A 15,621-nucleotide genomic window follows, 5' to 3' on the forward strand; every position below is an offset into this window, starting at 1 on the left:
AAGGGAATTTATTACCACCAAACCAGCAATGCAAGAAATGCTAAAGGGTCTGCTGTAAAAAAAAAAAAAAAAAAAAAAGAAGAAGAAATAGGAAGCAAAGAAGAAACACAGGGGTAAAGAATAAAAATGGCAACAAATAAGTACCTATCAATAATAACTTTAAATGTAAATGGATTAAATGCCCCAATCAAAAGACATAGGGTAACGGATTGGATAAGATAACACGACCCATATATCTGCTGTCTACAAGAAACCCACCTCAGAAAAAAAGACGCAGACTGAGGGTGAAGGAATGGAAAAAGGTTTTTCAGGTGAATGGAAATGAGAAAAAAGCTGGGGTAGCAATACTTATATCTGACAAATTAGATCTCAAAGTGAAGGACATAACAAGAGATAAGGAAGGCCACTTCATAATACTAAAGGAAGCAATCCAACAAGAAGAAATAACTCTGGTAAACATTTACGCACCCAATACAGGAGCACCCAAATACATAAAAAAACTCCTGGAGGATATCAAGGGAGAGATTGACAGCAATACAATCATAGTAGGAGACTTTAATACCCCACTATCACCATTGGACAAATCCTCTAAACAAAAAATCAGCAAAGAAACATCAATCCTAAGTGACTCACTAGACCAGATGGAATTCATTGACATCTTCAGAACATTTCACCCCAAAGCCACAGAATATACATTCTTCTCAAGTGCACATGGGTCATTTTCAAAGATAGACCATATGTTGGGTCATAGGCAAAGTCTCTTCAAATTCAAGAAGATAGAAATCATATCAAGCATCTTCTCAGATCACAGTGGCATAAAACTGGAAATCAACTACAATAAAAACAATCCAAAAAAATCAAACACATGGAGACTGGACAGCATGCTATTAAACAATGACTGGGGCCGAAACCAGTTTGGCTCAGTGGCTAGAGCGTCGACCTGCGGACTGAAGGGTCCCAGGTTCGATTCCGGTCAAGGGCACGTACCTTGGTTGCGGGCACATCCCCAGTAGGAGGTGTGTAGGAGGCAGCTGATCAATGTTTCTCTTATCGATGTTTCTAACTCTCTATCCCTCTCCCTTCCTCTCTGTAAAAAATATAAGATATATTAAAAAAAAAAAAAAAAAAAAAAAAACAATGACTTGGTTACCAGAGAGATCAAAGAAGAAATAAAAAGCATCATGGCAACAAACAACAATGAAAACATAACAAGCCAAAATCTATGGGACACAGCAAAAGCAGTCTTGAGAGGGAAGTTCATAGCTCTACCAGCCTACTGCAAAAAACAAGAAACAATGGTAATAAATTACCTAACCTTACAACTCAAAAAGTTCGAAAGAGAGCAACAAGAAAAGCCCAGTGTAAGCAGAAGGAAGGAAATAATAAAGATCAGGGCAAAGATAAACAACATAGAGACCAAAAAAACAATACAAAAGATCAACAAAACCAAGAGCTGGTTCTTTGAAAGGATAAACAATATTGATGAACCTCTAGCCAGGCTCACCAAGAAGCAAAGAGAGAGGACCCAAATAAATAAAATCAGAAATGAAAGAGATGAAATAACAACAGACACCACTGAAATACAAAGGATTGTTAAAAATAGTATGAACAACTCTATTCCAACAAACTGGACAACCTGGAGGAAATGGACATATTCCTAGAAAAATATAACCTTCCAAAACTCAATCAGGAAGAATCTAAACATCTCAATAGGCCAATAACTATGGAAGAAATTGAGGCAGTCATCAGAAAGCTTCCAGCAAACAAAAGCCCGGGCCCAGACAGCTTCACAGGGGAGTTTTACCAAACATTCAAGGAAGAACTAAAACCTATCCTCCTCAGACTATTCCAAAAAATTCAAGAGGAAGGAACACTCTCAAGCTCCTTCTATGAAGCCAGCATCAACCTAATACCAAAACCAGATAAAGACAACACAATGAAAGAGATTTATAGGCCAATATCCCTCATGAACATAGATGCCAAAATCCTCAACAAAATTCTAGCAAATTGGATCCAGCAGTACACATCAGAAAGATCATACACCATGACCAAGTAGGATTTATCCCAGGAATGCAAGAATGGTACAATATCTGCAAATCAATAAACGTGATACATTACATAAACAAATTGAGAGATAAAAATCACATAGCCATATCAATTGATGCAGAAAAAGCATTTGACAAAATCCAACACCCTTTCTTGATAAAAACTCTCAGCAAGGTGGGAATAGAAGGATCATACCTCAACATAATAAAAGCCATATATGATAAACCCACAGCTAACATCATACTCAATGGGCAAAAACTAAAACCATTTGTCCTAAGAACAGGAACAAGACATGGATGCCCACTCTCATCACTCCTGTTCGACATATTACTGGAAGTACTAGCCATTGCAATAAGACAGGAAGAAGAAATAAAAGGCATCCAAATTGGAAAAGAAGAAGTAAAGCTGTCCTTTTTTGCAGATGTCATGATATTGTACATAAAATACCCAAAAGACTCCATCAAAAAACTAATAGACTTAATAAATGAATTCGGCAAGGTAGCAGGATACAAAATTAACGCCAAGAAATCTATGGCATTTCTATACACCAATAGTGAACTTATAGAAAGAGAGACTAAAAAAGCAATCCCATTTACCATTGCACCAAAAAAATTAAGATACTTAGGAATAAACCTAACCAAGGAGGTAAAAGACCTATACACGGAAAACTACAGGACACTGAAAAAAGAGATAGAGGAAGACGTAAACAGATGGAAGAACATACCGTGTTCATGGATTGGTAGAATCAACATCATTAAAATGTCCATACTACCCAAAGCAATCTATAGATTCAATGCACTCCCCATTAAAATACCAACGGCATATATTTCACAGACCTAGAAAGAACTCTCCAAAAATCCATCTGGAATAAAAAAAAGACCCCAAATAGCCACAGCAATCCTAAGAAAGAAGAACAAAATAGGTGTGATCTCAATACCAGATTTCAAGCTGTATTACAAAGCCACTGTCCTCAAAACAGCCTGGTCCTGGCACAAGAACAGACATATAGATCAATGGAATAGAATAGAGAATCCAGATATTGACCCAAACCACTATGCCCAATTAATATTTGACAAAGGAGGCATGAACATACAATGGAGTCAAGACAGTCTCTTCAATAAATGGTGTTGGGAAAATTGGACAGATACATGCAAAAAAAATGAAACTAGACCACCAACTTACACCATACACAAAAATAAACTCAAAATGGATAAAGGACTTAACATAAGACAGAAAACCATAAAAATACTAGAGGAATCCACAGGCAGAGAAATCTCAGACATATGCTGAAGCAATTTCTTTACGGATACTGCTCCTAGGGCAATGGAAACTAAAGAGAAAATAAACAAATGAGACTAAATCAAAATAAAAAGTTTTTTCACAGCAAAAGAAACCATCAACAAAACAACAAGAAACCCCACTGTATGGGAGAACATATTTGCAAATGTTATCACTGATAAAGGTTTAATCTCCAACATCTACAGGGTACTTATACAATTTAATAATAGGAAGATAAATGATCCAATAAAAAAAAAATGGGCAACGGACCTAAATAGAATCTTTTCAAAAGCAGACAGAAGGAAGGCCAAGAGACATGAAAACATGCTCAAAGCTACTAATTATCCGAGAGATGCAAATCAAAACGACAATGAGGTACCATCTCACACCTGTCAGAATGGCAATCATCAACAAATCAACAAAGGACAAGTGCTGGCCAGGATCTGGAGTAAAAGGAACCCTCGTGCACTGCTGGTGGGAATGCAGACTGGTGCAGCCACTGTGGAGAACAGTATAGAGTTTCCTCAAAAAACTAAATGGAGCTCCCATTTGACCCAGTAATCCCACTTCTAGGAATATATCCCAAGAAAATAGAAACACCAATCAGAAAGGATATATGCACCCCTATGTTCATAGCAGCACAATTCACTATAGCTAAGATTTGGAAACAGCCTAAATGCCCATCAGCAGATGAGTGGATTAGAAAACTATGGTACATCTACACAATGGAATACTATGCTGCTATAAAAAGGAATTCTTACCATTTGCAGCAGCGTGGATGGACCTGGAGAGCATTATGTTAAGTGAAATAAGCCAGGCAATGAAAGAAAAATACCACATGATCTCACTCATTTATTGAAAATAAAGAACATTATAACCTGATGAACAAAAAGATACAGAGGCAGTAAAGCACTGAACAGACTATCAAATTACAGGAGGAAGGCTGGGGAGTGTTGGGGAGGGAGGGAAATAGATCAACCAAAGGACTTGTATGCATGCATATAAGCACAGCCAATGGACACAAGACACTGGGGGCAGGGAGTGGGATGAGGGCATGCGATAGGGGGTTGGGAAGGCTGGGGGAAGGTCAATGGGGAAAAAAAGGAGATATATGTACTACTATATGTAATACTTTAAACAATAAAAAAATAAAAAAGAGAAGTGATTTGTTCAAAAAACAAATCATTTTTTTCCCATTAGAAATTATGTAAATTGAATTAATTCATTCCAGACCCCCAAATGATTCCATTTTAACCTTTCTTATATACTGTTTAATCTATCAACAAACACTTGTTTTCTTAAATTTATCAAACCAGTCCCTATTAGCCTAGGAATCACTTTCAGCACTCATTCCAGGGGTGTCTTTCAGAGAGTCATTATATGGCCTCTTTGCTGTCACTGGCTAACTGCTTTTCATTTATCTGAATCAAAAACAGTTTACCTACTCCTTCAATTGCTTGTGATTGTTTCTTTCACAACATTAGCACTCTTGATGGCCTCTTTATGTTTTAAAATTGTGCTAATCGTCCATTTCACAAGCAACAAAAGCAAAGAAACAAAAATATTCACAGCACAATTTCCTGAGATGTTAGCAGTACACTGACTCATACTGGTGCATTCTCTCTTTTGTTTGTGGCCTGAGAGATGCTTTTTGTCATGCTGATATATCAGCATGAAAGGGTTGTAAGTTGGAAAACCAAAGCTTGTTCAACAATTGAGACATTTTTTCCATGAACAACTTTGTGGAGAACCAAATTGTTTGAGATTGGAGACATTCAAGATCCCAGGTTTGACTGTAGCTGGAAAAAAAAAAATCAATGCCAGTGAGACTAGTTAATATTTTCCCTTTAAATCATTTATAACTAAAACAAAATTTTTATGTCACTAATGCGTTTGGAAACCAGTATTGAAACATGATTTGGAACTACACTAGTTCACTTGAAATGCATTTTTCTCTGAGACGGGGCAAATACGTGACCCTATATGCCACTTTGGCATGTGGATTATTTCAAACTGAAGATAATCAAGGCCCAACAGACTCCAAAGAGCTTTTTACCTTCCCCTTAACTGCCTACAAGAATTTATATCGAGGGACTGTACCAGGAGTGAGCTAATACCAAAGATAACTTTTTCTATCAGAAAGACTTATCTGCATGGCCTAGCACAGTGGTCGGCAAACCGCGGTTCATGAGCCACATGCGGCTTGCGAGCCGCTGTTTGCCGCTCTGTTGAATAATGAGTTTGCCAACCACTGGCCTAGCACATATCTGTTTACTAAAGATCTGCTCTTCTCATCTTCCTGAGAATCGTCTTCCTCCCCTTTGAGGCCCCTGAAACCTATCCTATTCTCTTTAGCTGAGCTTAGTATATAAGCTTCAATTACCTAACTGCCAAACAATCTCATATCTTTGGGATTCCCATAAATACAAAATTCATTTTTTTTCTCCTGTTAATGTCATGTCAACTTAATTATTAGACCAGCCAAAGAGCCTAGAAGGGAAGAAGTGAAACATGTTTCTCCCCGACATCTCACTAGAAACAAATAATCATCATCCCCACACTCTACACTCCTAGATGAGAAACAAAACGAAGGACAGCTGCCTTTATGGTAACTTTAACATTCTTCATTCAAGGAGGATTCTGGAACACTCAAGAATAAGAAAAAAAAAATGACTTTTCAGATCTAAATTGACTCTTTTAATAGATTCCTTCCTAAAATAATACCAGAACTTTGTTTTTATATCATATCTTCAAGGTGCCCAAAATTTATTAATCTCATTTTCCCCCTTGACTTGAAAATCAAGAAAGGTGGGTGAAGGGAGCAAAGAGCATTTTTCTTTCCTTACACAAATATAAAGCCTAAATACAAAAGTCATCTTTAGAAATATATTTTTTTTTTGTTTTTTTTTTGTTGTGTTAATCCTCACAGCCCAGGATATTTTTTTTTCCCACTAATTTTTAGAGAGAGTGGAAGGGAGGAAGGAAGGGGGGAAAAGAGGAGGTGAGAGAAACATTGATGTGAGAGAGACATAGCGATTGGTTGCCTCCTACACGCACCCCTACTGGGATCAAACCTGCAACCCAGGTATGTGCCCTTGACCGGGAATGGAACCTGCTATCCTTTGGTTCTTGGGCCAATGCTCTAACCATTGAGAAACACTGGCCAGGGCTAAAAATATATTTCTAACCTATTACTGGTTCCTCACAATCCAAAAAAAAAAAAAAACACCAGGAAAGTACAGGTTATGTAATTTATGCCACCACTTATGAAGTATGGTAGCAATCATCTCAGGTAGAAACTGCTGTTCGGGTTCTGTACTTATTTGTTTGCTAAAACAATATAAAGTTATTTTGATTTTCTGAACTTATGTATGCTCTTCCAATCCATTGATGGTGGTTTGACTATCCCATTGATTGTGATCTCACTAGTCCTCACTAGTCATCGAAGCACATTCTTCTGGGAACCAGGACAGCTCAATTATCCTAAATTGTCTCAGTAGCTACAGATAACGAGTTTCGGTTGACTCAGTGGTCCCGGAATCTGGACAGCACAATTATTCTAAATTGCCCCGGTGGTCCCAGATCATGTGTTTCTGTTGATTCAGTGATTCGTAGATACTTTAGATAACTAACTTGCTCAATTTCGCTTCTGTAACTGAACCAGGTTGCTCATTCCAGACCCAAAGATGTAATCGATACCTTTGTGATATTCTGCCAATATAAGCCAGATGTGGCAAGCTGTTAGGGGCTGCGAGTTCTGGAGCACTTTAGCCCCTCCTATGCCGCCGGCCTTTAATAAATGACTCCATAATTCAACTTCTTAAGGCGTCCTTTGTAAGATGGGGGTACACTACAACACTTAATGGGATCACTCATAACTTAGAATAATCATGATGTTCTAAAAAGAACATGAGTCTTAAGGATCTCCGCGCCCCCTCCACTTATTAGTTGAAGCCTGTGCCACCCCACTTCACTTCCCTGACCCTCATCCATAAGAAGGATGTCCCTCTATCTTACAGAGATAATACAGTCTCTGTAAAATGCCTACCATAAAAGCTGGCTCAAGGCCACAATCCAATAAATGGGAGCTATTGTTACAAGATTTATAAGTGATCATTTGCAAAGAAAAAACTGAGGCCTCTTCTTTGTCTTCCCATACCTTCAGGATAAATTCCAAACCCCTTAGCAAGGTACACAAACCCTTTGAAATTGGGCCTTTGTTTATATCTGGAGCTTCATTTCTTATCACTCCTGGCCTCCTCACTCCCCACCCAGCTCTAACAATTCCTGCCATCCTGAAGTGTTTGTTGTTCCTTTAACTTGAACAATTTTCTCTAGACTGTTGGTTTTCTGGTAACTTGCTCCCCCTGCTTGATGGCATCATCTTTTTCTTGGCTTTATATCCCACAAAAAAAAAAAAAAAAAAATCATGTGCCATTTATAATTTTCTTCAGGAATCCCAGAAACCTCGCTGGGCTTCTTGGTCTTTCTAAGTGAATCCTATTTACCTCTGTTAAAATAGGACTTAAAGAGGCATCTCTATATTCTTGCCTATCTCCTCCAATGGACTGGAGCAGGGATTGATTTGCCTTTCTCTATCCCATATCTTGAATGGTTTCTGGAACACAAAACAGGCCTTCAACAAATGTATGTTATCCAAGTGGACTTCACAGTCAGAAAGACTAAGTCCAAATTCTGCCTCATAGTGACTATGCTATCTTGGATGAGCTTTATCCCTCTGAGCCTCAGTTTCTCCATCTACAGTATGAGAAGGAAAATATCAGCTTCCTTTCAGCTGTTCAGATTACATAATAAAATGTACGTGAAAGTGCTTGAACCACTTTCATGGTTTTGCCATTAGACCATGAACACCTTGATAACCAACACTGTAACTCAGATACCCAATGAACCTTTCGTGAATAAATCTACTTAGGGATTATGATGGGAACATTGAGATGAGTGAATCAATGTTGAATTCCACAGTCAGTGATTGAGTATTCCCCATATATAAGGCACTGTCTTGGATACTAAGGGAGGGTATTCAAAAGTGGATAGGATAAAACTTCCTTCAAAAGCTAATAATCTATTAGAAGAAGGAAGACACAAAAACAAATTATTAGAATTCAAAGAAGAGACTACAGACACCAGACCCAGATGGTTTCTGTCCTTCCTAATTAAGAACTAAGCAATGGTGGGTCATACCTGAGACTAGAGCAATCAGTCTGGTCTTCATGTAGAGAGACTGTGTCTTCCTCACACCTGGGAGAAGAAACAAAACCACATCAGATCCAACTGTCTGCTGCAGTAGAAGCAAAAATAGCAATATTAGCTGCAGTAGAAGCTAATATCTTAAGATTAGCACGGTAAACTAAAAAATAGAATAATCCTCAGCACTCTCTCCCAAACAGCTCAGATTCCCAACATGTCTACCAGGGAATGATATTAATTATGTCATTTCATGTGAGTTGAAAAGCTCAGAACCAGAGGGAAGCTCTTTTTTTTTTTTTCTCCCTCCACTGTTCTGCTTCACCTAAGCTAACAAGATCTTAGCAAGGACTTAAGAGTTCACAGCTCTTGAGAGGACACCTGACATTAAGACTGATGGCTCGAAAGAGACTCACTACATGCCTTTTTGCTTTTCCTCTGACTAAGACAGTCCCAAAACACATCTACAATCCCTTCCTTTTTATAAAACTTCTGTAATAACCTTGTGGAAAAGTACTGGCTATTCCATATTGAAAAACCTACAGTGTTCCACACTGCCCAAGAAAATATGGAGTAGACCCATTCTCTGTCACTAGTGTAGGAGGGAGGCTTTGTTCCTGTTCTCAGCCATTCCCACCCCCCCCCCGCCCCCGCCACCTCAACTCCATCACACACCAGCCTGAAATGCTTTTTCCATCGTCAACTCCTACTCATCCTTCACTGCCCAAGTCAAGTCTCACGAACTCTGAACCTTCCCAGCCAAGTGCATTCACATGCCACGTTCCTACTTTAACCTTAATACGTAAATGTTTACTCTTCATTATGAGGTTTTGGTAACCACCTATATCTTGCCTCATACTGCTGTGTAGTTCTTTTGTACCTCCGAGATCTCTTTAATTCTAGGAGAAGAAATAACCATAATTTCTCTTTCTAGATAGGCTGCCACAGTGCTGACAGTGCTACCCCAGAGTAGACTCTCAATGAGTGCTTGAATCCAGTCAGTGACATTGGCCCCTCAGCTACTCTGATCCCTGAAATAACTTAGCAAGCATGTGTTGAGCATTTATTGACGTCCAGGTACTACATTAGGCATTGGACCTGTGCTTCTCAAACTCTTTAGAATTCAGGACTGACCTTTTTTTTTTCTACTTCCAATCCATTGTGGATAGAAACTTTTGTAAAAATGTCACAGGAATGTCAAATTCCTATAAACATTATTAAATGCTTATCTCCCTACTGTTCTTGTGTCAGACAAGTTACAACAAGTTACAAACAATTTGGAACCCACACTTTGAATAGCACTACTTCTAAAGGACACAAAGTTGAAAAAAGACCTGGGCCCTGCTTGAGAGATTCATTATGTAATGAGTAGGCAAAAATATACCTACATACATAAATATAACCATAATATGGTATTTATATTATATAAAATCATTTAAAATTTTTAAAGATTTTTTACCACCAATGGTTTATAATTTTACCCTTAGGACAAATTGCTGAAGTGTCATCCTCTTTCCTTATTATCCCTTTTAAATTATGGTTTTGTACAGAATTAAACAAAGGCCACCTACAGACTCTACCCTCTCTACCTGCTGATATATTTTGCTCCTACTGGCAGTTAAAAAAAGTCAGTTGATTTAACAAAATGCTCTTCTTAATTAAATGAACTAAATGTCCCTGCTTTCTCTTATTTTTGACTGTCAATAACCCACTCTGTCCATCTCATAGAAAACAACAGTTAAATTCCTAAGTATTGCCGTGTTCTTCTCATCATCTAAGCTCTGTAATGCAAATAAAAATGTTTCCCAATTAAAATTATCTAGCTAAGTAGAAAAATCAATGAAGAACAGAAATCTAGAATTGTTGCTTCCAAAGAATTAGGGTTCAAACAGAGGTTCAACCCTAGAGCTCAACAATATCTATTGTTTGGGAATTTGGCAAGAACTTATTTCCCCCCTCCCCCCCATTAGATGTGTTAACCTTTCTTTTCAAAGTACAATTAGTTAAAAATGGAAATTGAGCACCAGCACATACAAAGTTGCAGATGCTTTCTGAGGTATGAGGCCAGACCTAATTAGCTGATCCCATTCTAAGGCCTACTGAACCACTTCAAACACAATTCCTTGCTCACAGCAATGCAACAGATCTCCCTACTGGCTTATATGGCACACATACACAAACTCTTGTAGTTCAGTTGGGTTTTCATTTGCTTTGATGAAGACTGTCAAGTTCTACTTAATATCTCCCTTCTGATTGTTCTACTGATTCCTTACCCAGCAGCCACTGCAATGTACAATACTAACCCAATTATAAAACTGGGTTCTATGGTGGGAACTCATATCCAGATATCCCCACTCCCGGAAGAAAGTCAATTCTGACCAAGTGCCTAACTGGTCTTGGGCCTGGCACTCTCTTTTACATTAGAGCCCAATACAGGAATTTAAAGATCAATCTCTTTAATGATCTCCTTCTTCAATATTCACAACTAGGTATCTTCTTGTATGTTTTTAAAAGTGTAAGTTGTGAATTAGGGGGTCTTAAAATTACATAGCAGCTACCAGCAGTTTGCCGTTATTGTTAGAGAAACAGAATAGAAAATGTCACTATAGTAAGAGTTAAGTGTTTTTTCACGAAACTTGTTTAAATAAATCTTGTATATATGTGGTGCTGGATTGCAATATAAAATGTTTTTCCTACTGTTGTTTGTAGTAAAAAAAAAATAAATAAATAAAAGTGAGCAACACTTCTATTAAATGACTTCCTTTGAGACATCAACTAGATTTTAAGTCCCAGAGTTCTTGATTTGTGGTTGCCTAGACAATACGTGGATAATTTGTCCTTTCCACTATTTCTGTGTGAAATGCCCAGGGTTGTTACCTTTTTCTCTGTTCAGACTTTTACCCCTTTATCAACCTCAAACAAGAAAAAGCATATGGTTCTTCGCAGCTCACTTTCCCTTTTACATTTCCCTCAATGAAGCCTGACAATGCTGTGCAATAAAAAATTAACTTCACACAAGAGGCTAAGGAATTGCCCAGGGTTCCAGTGTGGACAGTAGTGACTGCTCCACCCCTCTGGGCCCACCCAATCCTCTCTTCAGTCTACATTCCCAGAGACTCACAAGAGAGGGAGAACAACTTGTTACTTAGAATAATGGTGGTGAAAGAAGTGCCCCTAAAAGGTTCTCTTGTTTGACTTGTGGTAAGTAAGAAAAGAGGCCTCAAGTTGGTTATTAGATAAAATGTAGTCTAGTCATGCCAAGAAGGGGACTGTCACTCACCTTGAAGTACCGTGTACCTGAAGGCAAAGTTGCAGAGATACAGCCTGAAATCCTGTGGGATTTCTCAGTGTTTCCCCAGCACAACTTGCATTAGCACCACCTGGAGTGCCTGGTTGAAAGAGCAGGCTCTGGTCTCACCGCCACCCCAATCCCACACCACCCTCAGATCAACTGAGGGTGGGGCCCAGGAATGTGTATTTTAAAACCAGATTGCCCTTCCCTCTCCCTAACTAGTATGCTTCTAAAAAGTTTAACAAAGACCTAATGGTTTACAACCCCAGACCATCTCTGAGCTGACTCCAACACAATCACTCATTCTAGGTTTCCACTTTGAGATAAATCCTGGGAAGTTGGATTTTTCACAAGCCCCAACCCCCTTCCACAGTTGATATGGATGATTAGTTGGTTTAGAAAAGCACTGTTTCAGATGATAACTAATTCATTGATAACTAAACCAGAATTCATTGCTGGCCAGGCTTCATTTCAAATAGCAGGTCCGCCAGGACTACCTAGGAAATGACCATGGAAAATAACAGATGAGAGAGCACTGCAGACACCAAGGGAGGCCAAGGCCATCTGATCTTGGAAGATTGGGTAGAAGAAGAAAGTGACTTGGTCCACAGCTGCAGAGACAAAGCCAGGCCTGGGCAAAACTGAGAATAAAATCTGTCTTTGAGTCCCTCCCTATTCCCCTTCCTTTGACTCTTATACCCCACCCCATCGCCAACTGGCCAAGCAGAACCCTAGCAGGTTAGACTATCTGATAACATAATTTATATTCAAGTAATAATGACAACTTGAAACTACCTCCCAGGGGCACAGACTTCTTAATTTCCATTTTAATAAGTGTCATCACCTGAGGCCTGAGGCCTTAAACCAAAAGAAACCATCTATAGGTGGAATTTCAGGCACTAAAGAAAATAAATGAGTGTGGGTAGGAAGAAGTAGGAGTGAGGTGGGGACAGGAGGAAGAGGAATTTGTCTTGTATCCAAAACAACATATAAGAAAGGCAAGCACCTCCTCTATGGATGCCAAGACCATACCCCAACATTTACTGGGCACCTGCTATGTCTATGTCTCAGGACTGTGCATCCTGGCCCTGCTGGCTTTGGGGTCTTGCCCAAAGAACCAAGGAAAGTGGTTTGTACTACTGAGGGAAGGAGAAAACATTATATTAAACAACCACTAGTTTTAAACGACCCTAGTCCATGCTGTGTTGCACCTATGAAGCTTTTGGTATGTTTTAAATATGCTCCTTAGATTTTTAGATCAGCCAGATGGCATTCTAATTGTCACTCAGTGCTTTTTAAAAATAAACCACTATTTCTTTTCTGAAAACAACAACAGAATCTTATGCAATCAGAATTCCTTGGGGAGTGGCCAAAGACAAGGTACCAGACTTTCCCCAGCATTTAACTATAAAACCTTTACACACACACACACACTCACAAAAAAATTGTCCATGTGACATTCGGAACTAAGTGTCTCCATTTTGGAGCTGTTAGGCCTGTGGCTGACTCTGGGGATGTGGCCACACAGGGCTTAGGAGAATCAGGCCCCGAAAACACCTGGTGCTTGTAAACAGCAGAGGGAGGAGAGCAGTACCTGTGCACCTGAACCAGGGAGTCCGCACCTCATCACGGGCCAGCAGACTTTGGCAGGCATCTTCCCCCACTTCCAGGCTTTTAGAAAGTGCAAAGTTGCACATGATTACCAAGCACTCTCATTAACAAGTTATAAGTCACAATGAGTACATTATATTGCATCTTCTAAATAAAGCCAACCCTGGGGGGGGGGGGTGTTTTTAAAAATAACTCCACTTAAGTGAGCCCAAAGCACAACACTAAGAGAGTAACAATTCCAGAGAAACAAAAGAATGAGGGAAATAAGAGGGCCTCGGAAGTCCTGTTGAATCTTACCTTCCATCTCCAAGTTACTACAGTAGTAAGACTTGATACTCACAAAATATCTATTCCCACATTTATTTGCCTGTTAGGGAACTTCAGCAAACAGCTCCCAAGTTACTGGGCTTTCTCTACTAAACTTGCAGCATTTTCTTATTGTAGTTGAGTATAACACCTTATACACCCCTTTTTCCTAAAAAGCTGTGACAGTGACTCCTACCAAAAAGTCCCAGAAGTAAATATCATGAGTTAGCCTAGATAAAATTGTTAAAGTATAAATATTCTTACATATATGTATATATGTAAATTACAAACAAATTACATGTGGTATTAGCATATGTTCCCAATTCTTAACATATATGTACAGTATTAGGAAAACATATTCAGGAAGAAATGACAAAAACTTACATCATGAACTATAAATATTTAATAAAAAAATATTGTGTCTGCTGGCCTTGAGTAAAATATTACACTCCTTCATTCCATGTTTAAATGGTTTTTGCCCTCCCAATGAACACTCTAGCTATAGGACAAAATGACTCTTTCCTCCTATAGCCAGATCTTTGAGGTCAGAAGACAAAAATGACAAAGGGCCTGCAAGAAAAGTTTACTGTGTCTTAAGAATCTGTAGACAAGAGAGGTTAGGATACGTTTAGCCTGTTTATCACATGCTGGAATTTAACTCAAGTCATTTTACATCCGTCTTCTATTTGCTGTAAATATATACAGTGTATTCCATGAAAACTGACACCAGTGTTGGCAAAATACAACAGAGCTTCCTTTATGACATGTCAAATAGATTTTTTTTTTAAATCTGAGCTCCAAGAACACATATCTTGGTGCATTGAACTCCAGCAAGCATCAGCTTGTTTTAATATCTCTCCCGCAGCTGCTAAAAGGCTGATTTCAACCTGTATAAGATTTCTGGGCCCCATCAGTCGGCAAGTCTCCTGGTCTTTCCAACCTCAGATTATAGGAAACAACGTATCTAATACGAAGAGTGGCTGGGGATAGTAGAGGGTACGTTCATGATAGTTGCTTCCAGAGAAAGGCATGCAAGTCTTGTTTTAGGAAAGAATCACTTACTCTGTTACAGCGGAGCTGCTGAAGGAATTATCCTGAAGGCTGAAACAGAAACAAGAAAACATCAGCCAAGTCCAGAGGGGGAGCCGCCTCCCTGGTCGCTCTCCGGGAGTTAGAGCACATACACAAACATGGCATTGCAAGGCAAATCTCAGGGCTCGCCCGGCACGCCAGCTCTACCTTGGGCTGCTGTCTGCACATGCTCGTAACGACACCCCCAGCAGGGGCCCAGCCTCACTGCGAACCACAAAGCCCGGCAGCCCCCGAGGCTGCGGGCACAGCGCTGGGCGGGGCGGGGTGCGCGTTGGAGCGGGACTCCGGGCCACCGGGATCCCCGCAGGGAGCACCTGGAGAGTTAGAGCGCGACCCCAACCTCGTCAGTCCCGCGCCGCGTTTAATCCAAGCCTCTCGGTGCCAGCCACCCCCGGAGCTGGCAATAGGAAAGCCCAACTGTTTCTACCTAGTGCCGAAACCCGCGGGGGACTTGCTTTCTTGCAGACGGCTCTTATCTGTGTTACAGAGCTACCCCCTCTAGAGATGGAAGCTCGCGGAGATTCATCCATCGTTCAGAAAAAGCCGGGAGGGAACGAGAAGGGGGAGGGGACGAGAAGGAGGAGGGGAGATGGCTGCTATTTTTGTTGTACTAGTATTGTGTGTGTGTGTGTGTGTGTGTGTGTGTGTGTGTGTGTGTGTGGTTTTATATGTATTGCCCAGGAAAAAGAAGGAGGAGGGCTCTCCGCATCACACCCGATCTGTCTGCATTCTGTTATTTCAGTCCTTGAGAGGAAGCACCTAGCCCGGGAGGACAGAGCTGCGAATGAGCC

General features: G+C 39.9%; 1 protein-coding gene across 7 annotated transcripts in view; it reads right to left on the minus strand.

The window, feature by feature from the left end:
* Positions 1-15,381, minus strand: part of FAM13C (family with sequence similarity 13 member C) — a 131,868-nt gene extending 116,487 nt beyond the window's left edge. For 3 of the 7 annotated variants that reach the window (XM_080688596.1, XM_080688597.1, XM_080688598.1), the window contains exons 1-2: positions 14,801-14,980; positions 8,527-8,583 (exon numbers count right to left, since the gene is read on the minus strand). In XM_080688596.1, the coding sequence (XP_080544722.1) occupies positions 8,527-8,583; positions 14,801-14,862 (119 nt within the window). In that variant the 5' untranslated portion in view covers positions 14,863-14,980. Of the gene's footprint in view, positions 1-8,526; positions 8,584-14,800; positions 15,190-15,257 lie in introns of those variants that run through there. The other 4 variants (XM_080688599.1, XM_080688601.1, XM_080688600.1 and 1 more) reach the window with 3 other exon arrangements.
* Between the last annotated feature and the right edge of the window lie 240 nt (positions 15,382-15,621).

Source organism: Plecotus auritus (assembly GCF_963455305.1).
Source record: "Plecotus auritus genome assembly, chromosome: 9".
Taxonomy (NCBI): domain Eukaryota; kingdom Metazoa; phylum Chordata; class Mammalia; order Chiroptera; family Vespertilionidae; genus Plecotus; species Plecotus auritus.